Genomic DNA, 10,421 nt, shown 5'->3' with positions numbered 1-10,421 from the left:
TTCCAGTTTCATTACTCAAGTTAGACTGTACAAATGTAGATGTAGTGTTGACAATTAGTCAATTACAAATATTGTTTTGTTCGTGACATGTTTAATTCAGACCATTATCAACAAACGATGTCAAATTAAGTACGGATGGTTCTTTGTAGATCAATAAAAATAAAACAAATTAAATCACGCTTTGAATCACTGATGGAGTGATCGAAATTCGCTGAATAAATTGTTTAATTAGATTGTCAAAATAATTTTGTTCCGGTAGACAAACATTATCCAACATATCATAAAGTATTTGCATGCTTTACCTGTAAGCAGAGTTGTCCTGTTCTCAATCGCGTCAATTAGGCTCCTCTTGATGTAACCGATTAAACTCAACTCCAAGATTTACGAACACACACCAGACAGTAGCAAAATAAATATACTGCGCATGCTTGAAAGCCAAGGGTCAAAATCAAATCAGCGAATCAGCCAAAACAAATACACGATAGGCATAAAAATCCAATACAGTGTCTGTGTAAGACTTGCTTAGATATAAAATAATTGAGCATGGCAGCAAATAGATCATCAAATGACTGAATATGCCTATAATAACATACCCTTGATGAACATACAAGTAGTAATAGTGGCATTGATTATACAGTGTACAAAACATTAAGAACACATTCCAAATTTACTTTTTGCCCTCAGAGCAGCCTCAATTCGTCTGGGGGCATGGACTAGAAGATGTGGAAAGCGTTCCACAGGAATGCTGGACCATGTTGACTCCAAAGCTTCCCAGAGTTTTGTCAAATTAGCTGGAAGTCCTTTGGGTGGTGGACCATTCTTGATACACACAGGAAACTGTTGAGCATTAAAAACCCAGCAGTGTTGCAGTTCTTGACACAAACCAGTGCATTTGGCAGCTACTACCATACCCCTTCAAAGGCTCTGAAATATGTTGTCTTGCCCATTCACCCCGAATGGCACACATACACAATCCATGTCTCAATTGTCTCAAGGCTTAAAAATCCTTCTTTAACATGTCTCCTCCCTTGGATTTAACAAGTGACATTAATAAGGGATCATAGATTTCACCTGGATAGTGGAAAGTGCAGGTGTTCATAATGTTTTGTACACTTAGTGTGTCATAATAATAATACCATTCAGCAGACGCTTTTATCCAAAGCAACTTACAGCAAACTTATTGGCTGGTCCTGGGAATCGAACCCACAACCCTGGTGGTGCAAGCGCTCTACCAACTGAGACTGTATGCTTGCATGTCAATCGATGCAAGCATAGTCTGCACAAATTACAGCTACAATTTATTTCCAAAAATAATGCAAAGATATGATTTGTTGGCAGTTGAGGGTAGCATTTTTATTAAAGCAACACATATTTTGATGTGCTAAATGTACATGTCAATTACACTAAGAGTTGTGTGTGTAACACAATGGAATATTTAACCATCAAACATGTAGTAGTTTGTAACCATTCTTTTTCATACATTTTACAAATCAAACATTTTATTTCCAGTTTTCATTATAAAATCAGTACTGTATAACAGCACTAATATATTGACAACCAAAACCAGGTAGAGGCAGTAGTCAGAGCATTTTTGTCCATAAGGCTGCCATAAAATTTACACAAACACATTTGGTATGATCATTCCTACCAAAACAAAATATTTTAACCATTTACAATATAATCAAGAAAAAGATGTCATACCACAGAACAGTGCAAGAAAACCTAAATTACATGAAATAAGTCTGAAAATATATGAACGCATTCAAATCCGACCTTACTTCACTATATCCTCGAGAACAATTCTCAACATCAAATCTATGTAATTATTGGAGTATTTAGGCCTCCCAAAAGAAAATACAAAATGAAACATAATCGAAAAACTCAGATTCTTCTAATTTTGTCCATGACAAGTGAGGTACAAATGTTGTGTGCTATGAGCACGCTATGGACTCCAGTTGTTGCTCGGCCTCAGCGGCCATGGCTGCTGCCTGCAGCTGTTCAGTCTCAGTTTGCAGGGTGCTGGGCGGCATCTGCTTCCTCTCGCTGTGCATGTTGTTCTCATGTCTCTTTAGGTCCGAGGCTTTGGCAAAGGCCTTGGTGCACGAGCCGCAGACGAAGGGCTTCTCGCCCCTGTGGCGCCTCTCGTGGTCCTTCAGGTGGGACTTGTGCTTGAAGGCCTTGTCGCACATCTGGCAGCCGAAGGGACGCTCGTTACTGTGGACCCGCTCGTGCTTTTTAAGGTCGGGTGCTCGAATGAAGGACTTTCCGCATACATCGCAGCGGTAGGGCTTGAAGCCTGTGTGGATCTTCAGGTGCTCCTTCAGGTGGGCCTGTGTAGTGAAGGCTTTGCTGCAGATCTCACAGATGAATGGACGTTCTGCCGAGTGCAGCTTTTCGTGTTTCCTCAAACGGTTCTCATCGATGAAGGTCTTTCCACAGATCTGGCAAGCGAGCTGTTCGCGGTGGCCGTAGAGGAGGTACTCGAACTTCATGTCTGTCGTGGATGTGGACCACCCAGGGGGCTGCTCGTCCTTCACCTCGCCGATGCTGTCAGCAAACGTCAGTGTGGTGGTGGCGTGACCCGCCAGGTCTTTTGGCTCCGTGTCCATGGGCTCCACGTCCTGGTCGTAGCAGCTCACCTTGTGCACGTCCTCATTGGCCAGCTCTTTGAGAATGGCCTCCTGCACTCTCAACGCCGTGTTTGGCGATTTGTCCAAGTCGTGATTGGCCGTCGGCTCTTCCACAAGGTCGTCAGTGGGAGTGTCATCATGGTCACCTAGCACCTGCACGTCGTTCTCCTGGCCCAATGTAGGGTCATCAGTAGGGAGAGCCATTTTGACAATATCATAGGGAAATGGTTTGGCATTATGGACATTATTTTCTTCAGTGGACATATCACGCTTCTGTGAACAGAGTTTGTCCAGAAATCGGATTCCGAGTATCTGGCCCGAAGACATCAGCAAATTCACATCCTTTTTCTTCACAGTAATCTTGGCTGTGTACATGTAGTTCAACACCTCCTCGAAGATGTCTGAGCGGATGAAGTCAATTTCTATGACTGAGGAGTTGTCGACTTCATGTTTCTTGAACAGCTTTTTGAAGTAGTTGCTGCACGCCGCTAACACACAGCGGTGGGCCCTGAACTTGACATCTTCAACCACCACTGCAATGTCGCAGTGTTCACCCTCCAACCGTTGCTCATTTAGTATTTTCAGGAAGATGGTCTTGTGTTCATCATCCATGTACTTCACTGTTTCTGACATCGTGGACTGATATTCTGTAACAAATTAGAAAGAATGTTATTAGATGCAGTTTACACACTTGAACCATTGGGAAATAGGCCTACAGCAGTATACTTATACTCATGCACTGTGTGCCATGGCCCGATATATGTTGTTCCTTTGGATGACACCATAATTGGTCTTGCGGGCAGAATAATGACTGAAAAGGCCATACTTTTTTTTCAGCATTTATTATCATATCGACCTAATAAATGTAGTAATCTGTGTACATATGTCTGGGATAAGAGGGCATTACTGTGATCGTAGCCTATTTATGCTATCACTTAGCAAGCTTTTAATATCCCCTCCTGACATGCATCACATGACCAGAGGGAAATATACTAGGCACATTGTTGAATCATTTCATTGAACGGCTTTCGCTTTTTTTTTTACAAAACAATATCAATCAAGGTTTGTGGTGGATGAATGTTGTTTGGGTACATTTAATCTAGGCAGATTCAATTGATGGGCAATTGTATGACTGATCATTTTCAACCCCCCAAAAAAACTATTCTATAACGTTGCACATGATAAACTGGTCACATTATGCATGTTTGCTTAATAGCAATACATCTCATTTGCGAGTTAGCTAACTAGCTTGCATGCATACAGTAACGTTAAACAGATTCGAAAGCTAGCAAAATAGCTTTAGATTTGGGGGAGGGTAGCTAACTGGTTAGCTAGCCTCGATGCTAACCTTTAGTTGGCTATTGTTTGCATCCACCTGGGCTTACATTGGTATTGTATTCAACAGATCATGGCTATGATGTTTATCTTGGTTTTAGTACGGTCGTAAAATCGTAATTTATGTCGATGTAAATGACAATAACACCATCCGTCTCATTATGAACGGAGGGCGAGAGGGGTGCCTATCCGACTAACCACAAGCACGCGAGGAAGCGCCTGTCACACTAGCACGGAAAAAGCCCGAGCAGCCATGAACACTCCTGAAATGACGAACTCGAGCTTTTGCTGAAACCGTGAGCGCGCAGGCATCTTGGTTAAACGTTATGCAATATTTCGGAAACGGATCTGATTCTCTAAAAATATGTTTCTTACCTGTGGTACAATATGTTGTCCCCTTGAGAAAGTCTCCAATGAATGTCAAGCAGTCCAAAAAGAATAATACACTTTGTGTGTCGTTTGCCTGAGGACGAGCATAAGCGGAAGGACGCGCTGCGCCAGCACGGAACTGCAGAATTTGAGTGACTATGCGCGTAAGAACCATAGAGATAGATAGAAGACTCATCATGGATATAACCCAGTTTAGCACAGAGCTTGCCAATGACGGCTTCCACCATTTTAAAGTAGTCAACTGGGTGGGAATTTCTGAGTTGGGAGCAATCAGCCAATGATAATACAATTGACTACTTTAAAATGGAGCTGCCTATTGCTGTCATACAGCAATAGGCAGCTATTTTAGAGGGCACGAAGTGTAGGGCAAGGGGGGGATTTAAATGGATAAAAAAAATTATCCTCAGCAATCTACGCACAATAACACATGACAAAGCGAAAACAGGTTTAGATTTTTTTGCAAATGAATAAAATAAAATAAAAATACTTTATTTACATAAGTATTCAGACCCTTTGCTATGAGACTCAAAATTGAGCTCAGGTGCATCCTGTTTCCATTGATCATCCTTTAGATGTTTCTACAACTTGATTGGAGTCCACCTGTGGTAAATTCAATTGATTGGACATGATTTGGACAGGCACACACCTGTCTATATAAGGTCCCACAGTTGACAGTGCATGTCAGAGCAAAAACCAAGCCATGAGGTCGATGGAATTGTCCGTACAGCTCAGAGACACAGATCTGGGGGAAGGGTACTAACATTTCTGCAGCATTGAAGGTCCCCAAGAACACAGTGCCATCCATCATTCTTAAATGGAAGACGTTTGGAACCACCAAGACTCTTCCTAGAGCTGGCCACCCGGCCTAACTGAGCAATCAGGGGAGAAGGGCCTTGGTCAGGGAGGTGACCAAGAACCCGATGGTCACTCTGACAGAGCTCCAGAGTTCCTCTGTGGAGATCGGAGAACCTTCCAGAAGGACAACCATCTCTGCAGAACTCCATCAATCAGGCCTTTATGGTCGAGTGGCCAGACGGAAGCCACTCCTCAGTAAAAGGCACATGACAGCCCGCTTGTAGTTTTCCAAAACGCACCTAAAGACTCCCAGACCATGAGAAACACAATTCTCTGGTCTGATGAAACCAAGATTGAACTCCTTGGCCTGAATGCCAACCGTCATGTCTGGAGGAAACCTGGCACCATCCCTACAGTGAAGCATGGTGGCAGCATCATGCTATGGGGAAGTTTTTCCAGCGGCAGGGACTGGGAAACGAGTCAGGATTGAGGCAAAGATGAATAGAGCAAAGTACAGAGAGATACTTAATGAAAACCTGCTCCAGAGCGCTCAGGACCTCAGACTGGGGTGAAGTTTCACCTTCCAACAGGACAATGACCCTAAGCACACAGCCAAGTCAACGCAGGAGTGGCTTCGGGACAAGTCTCTGAATGTCCTTGAATATCCCAGCCAGAGGCCGGACTTGAACCCGATCAAACATCTCTGGAAAGACCTGAAAATAGCTGTGCAGCAACGCTCCCCATCCAACCTGACAGAGCTTGAGAGGATCTGCAGAGAAGAATGGGAGAAACTCCCCAAATACAGGTGAGCTTGTAGTATCATACCCAAGAAGACTTGAGGCTGTATTCGCTGCCAAAGGTGCAACAACAAAGTACTGAGTAAATGGTCTTAATACTTAAGTAAATGTGATATTTCAGTTTATTTGTAATAAATTAGCTTTTTTTTATTTTTTATTGTTTTTGCTTTGTCATTATATGGTATTGTGGGTAGATTGATGAGGATTTATTTTTTAATACATTTTAGAATAAGGCTGTAACCTAACAAAATGTGCGAAAAGTCAAGGGGTCTGAATACTTTCCAAAGGCACTGTGTATACAAAAGTATGTGGATACCCCTTCAAATTAGTGGATTTGGCTATTTCAGCTACACCCGTTACTGACAGGTGTATAAAAATCGAGCACAACGCCATGCAATCTCCATAGACAAACATTGGCAGTAGAATGGCCTTACTGAAGAGCTCAGTGACTTTCAACGTGGCACTGTCATAGGATACCACCTTTCCAACAAGTAATTTCGTCAAATTTCTGCCCTGCTAGAGCTGCCCCGGTCAACTGTAAGTGGTTTTATTGTGGAAACGTCTAGGAAGTGGTAGGCCACACAAGCTCACAGAACAGGACCGCTGAGTGCTGAACCGCATTACACTTGACTGCCTCTGGAAGCTTCATAAAATGGGTTTCCATGGCGGAGCAGCCTCACACAAGCCTAAGATCACCATGCGCAATGCCAAGCATCGGCTGGAGTGGTGTAAAGCTCACCGCCATTGGACTCTGGAATCACGCTTCACCATCTGGAAATCCGACGGATGAATCTGGGTTTGGTGGATACAAGGAGAACGCTATATGCCCCAATGCGTAGTGCCAATTATAAAGTTTGATGGAGGAATAATGGTCTGGGGCTGTTTTTTCATGGTTCGGGCTAGGCCCCTTAGTTCCAGTGAAGGTAAATCTTAACGCTACAGCATACAATGACATTCTAGACGATTCTGTGCTTTCAACTTTGTGCCAACAGTTTAGGGAAGGCCCTTTCCTGTTTCAACATGACAATGCCCCCGTGCACAAAGCGAGGTCCATACAGAAATGGTTTGTTGAGATCAGTGTGGAAGAACTTGACTGGCCTGCACAGAGCCCTGACCTCAACCCCATCAAACACCTTTGGGATGAATTGGAACGCCGACTGCAGGCCAGGCCTAATCACTTCAGTAGTATTTTGCTATGTGACTTTCACTTGAGTCATTTTCTATTAAGGTATCTTTACTTTTACTCAAATATGACAGTTTAGTACTTTTTCCACCACTGAGCATACCTCTTTACCTGTTCAATTGTCATTTTAATGATTGCTTCATTCTGACTGCTGTAAATCACACATCTCAATAGACTTCAAACATGCCTAGGATATTACATGTACAGTTTGTGGGATGCCTATCTAAACTGACCTCTAGAGCAGTCTGCATCCTCCTGGCTTTTTTTTATGTTTTAAGAAACTAAATATGCTTCTCTGCAAAGAATCTGGGTAAAAGATGAGTCTTCAGTACATTTAGTAATTGCTTGCTTTTCTAAAGTCTAGCAACCTTGCCAGTTAAGATAGTTAGACAAGGTACTCAACCTTGACTGATAGCATGAAATGATTTGGTAGCTAGTTATGAGAGTGGGTATCTACAGTAGCTGGCTAGCTAATGCCAACTTCATAAAATTGCTAGTTGGCTAGTATTACAGAGAAAAAAACGAATGATTATCAAGGAAGGAATCAATAGGTGCATAGCTTGATCAAATGTATTTCCAAACAACTTCTGCGAGTCCTGACCAGCTACAATCAAAAACTGTGTGTATCACTCTACTTTGCTCCATGGTGCACCTCGGAATGAACCACTTAGGGAGAATAAGGGGGTACAGTTAATGTGCCCTCTCCGCAAAATACCGCTAACAGATTTTTATAAATAATTATAACGTGGGCTTAAAAAAAAGTTTAGTAATTAATTTATCTGAAAATGTTGAAACAGGATAAATCTATATGTATGCCAGTGTCACAGACGCTATAATGGCACAGATACAAAGATCTTACCTCATCTCTATGGTACGTACGTAAATTGTAAATGGATGCGGCTACGTTCAAAACGTAAATACAACACAACACGCAGAAACCACACTGATGACTGAACATGCTTGCGCAAATTACTGATGAAAATAAAATCTCTGGAGCGCGAGGAAAACGGTACCAGATTTGGGTCGCGAAACGCTTTTTACTTAGATTATAGTCATTGGATGATAGATTCAATAATTCGAGTTGTACACGTGTGCACGCACGGAGTGTCAAACTAGTGTTCTACATGGCATCACTCATAATATTTAGATAACGGTTGACTTTTTTTTTTTTAACCTTTATTTAACTAGGCAAACCAGTTAAGAACAAATTCTGATTTACAATGGCGGTGGGTTAACTGCCTTGTTCAGGGGCAGAACGACATTTTTACCTTGTCAGCTCGGGGATTCAATCGAGCAACCTTTCGGTTATTGCCCAACGCTCTAACCACTAGGCTACCTGCCGCCCAAATGCCACATCAAATGTTGATTTTTGTGAAGCAGTAACCGAAAGGGCGGATCGACCAGTAAATTGACATACAGAATGTTCTGGTGCTCACCTCTCTTAGAGGCTTTTATTTACAATATTAACAGGTGTAGGACTAATTTGCCAATCAACTTTGTACAGAAAATAACACACAGGACGTTGACAAAGATTTGAATAAATCAAACATATTATCAGTATAAACTATAAAGGCAACAACTCTTTGCCTATAACAAAACTCGGGTGTAGTTCTACTCTAGCCAACCTAGTCCCCCCAAGGCAAAGGCCAACTGAGCACATAAATACTCTTTCCAGGAACACTCTTCAGCGGGTGGGCATAATTTGTGGAACGTTCCAACAGGAATCTGTTCCAAAAACGTCGTAATTAACAAGGTTGCCAACAAACAATGCATACAGGATTGTAAAGGGGCAGATTAAGATACCGGGTAGGGAGTGGGCAATTTAATAACGTTTTTCACTTACCACGTTTATTCCGAAAAATGTCTATCCTCACTCTGGTAGCCTATGGACAAACATTAAGAATAAGCTACGTGGTGAGTTGATGCCTATTCGGCATTTAGTTAACTAGGTGAATTGATCATGCTACTTTGTATGCGTTGTTTGTTGGCATCCTTGTACGTTACGAAGTTTTTGGAACAGATTCCTGTTGGAACGTTCCACAAATTATACCCACCCTCCTTCAACTAGGAATGTTCCATCGTGATATGCGTAATTTCCCATGGACATATATCACAAACAACGGTTTTACATAAACACACACACTTCAATAACTTGTGCCATAACTTATACTTTTAGTCACAATATACATTCATGAAGTAATTCACCCCCGCTATAATGAATAACTTTGGTTATTCCTGTCATATTATAAATATTCCTCGATGACACTTAGACTAATTTGCCTCATGCATAATTCACACCAGCACTTCAACAAGGAAACAGCGCAGCGCTTCAGACAAACACACGAGGTAGGTTAAATTAAATGATTATACTCTACCAACACAACTATCGTTATTCTAATAATATATTTCACATTACAATACTGTTTTAATAATAAAATCCATATCGAGAAACTATTTTCACAATGGATGTACCCCTAAATAGTTTATCAGGATTATTTTCACTTTCTGATGGTCCTCAATTGTAATGGAGAAATAAATGGACATTGGTAATTGGATGGCATGGTTCCCTTCAGTGGCATTCTATTGGTATTCTAAATGTAAATGCATAAATTACATTAAAGCAATATTCTTTGTCTCCACTGCAATGCAGTAATTAATGCTAATTAGAGATGCCACATTGCATAATGATTCCTAATGTAGTATATGTCAGGGAAGTGAGATATTAATTCCGGGGTGTCAATGTAAATTGTCAGGTGGCGATTTTTATGAATTGTTCAGCAATCTAATGGCTTGCGGGTAGAAGCTGTTGGGGAGCCTTTTGGTCCTAGACTTGGCGCTCCGGTACCGCTTGCCGTGTGGTAGCAGAGAAAACAGGCTATAACTTGGGTGACTGGAGTCTCTGACAATTTTATGGACTTTCCTCTGACACTGCCTATTAAATAGGTCCTGGATGGCAGGAAGCTTGGCCCTGGTGATGTACTGGGCCGTACACACTACCCTCTGTAGCGCCTTACGGTCAGATGTCGAGCAGTTGCCATACCAGGCAGTCATGCAACTGGTCAGGATGCGCTCGATGGTGCAGCTGTAGAAACTTTTGAGGATCTGAGGACCCATGCCAAATCTTTTCAGTATCCTGAGGGGGAAAAGGTTTTGTCGTGGCCTCTTCATGACTGTATTGGTATGTTTGGACCGTGATAGTTCGTTGGTCATGTGGAGACCAAGGAACTTGAAACTCTCGACCCGCTCCACTACAGCCCCGTCGATGTTAATGGGCGCCTGTTCGGCCCGCCT

The 10,421-nt window shown here is 42.2% G+C and overlaps 1 protein-coding gene across 4 annotated transcripts; it reads right to left on the bottom strand.

The window, feature by feature from the left end:
* Nucleotides 1–1,327: 1,327 nt before the first annotated feature.
* Nucleotides 1,328–9,143, bottom strand: LOC139531759 (zinc finger and BTB domain-containing protein 14-like). Of its 4 annotated transcripts, none has more exons than XM_071328559.1 (2): nucleotides 8,974–9,143; nucleotides 1,328–3,277 (listed from the first exon to the last, which is right to left on the bottom strand). In XM_071328559.1, the coding sequence occupies exon 2, from the start codon at nucleotides 3,261–3,263 to the stop codon at nucleotides 1,932–1,934; it is 1,332 nt and encodes a 443-aa protein (XP_071184660.1). In that variant the 5' UTR covers nucleotides 3,264–3,277; nucleotides 8,974–9,143; the 3' UTR covers nucleotides 1,328–1,931. The 4 variants fall into 4 exon arrangements, with proteins under 4 accessions (XP_071184660.1, XP_071184659.1, XP_071184661.1 ...); XM_071328558.1 differs by lacking the exon at nucleotides 8,974–9,143 and adding an exon at nucleotides 4,341–4,524; XM_071328560.1 differs by lacking the exon at nucleotides 8,974–9,143 and adding an exon at nucleotides 3,979–4,257.
* Between the last annotated feature and the right edge of the window lie 1,278 nt (nucleotides 9,144–10,421).

Source organism: Salvelinus alpinus, chromosome 10, assembly GCF_045679555.1.
Source record: "Salvelinus alpinus chromosome 10, SLU_Salpinus.1, whole genome shotgun sequence".
NCBI lineage: Eukaryota > Metazoa > Chordata > Actinopteri > Salmoniformes > Salmonidae > Salvelinus > Salvelinus alpinus.
The sequence above is the reverse complement of the archived record's forward strand: the minus strand, read 5'-3'. Positions and strand labels throughout refer to the sequence as shown.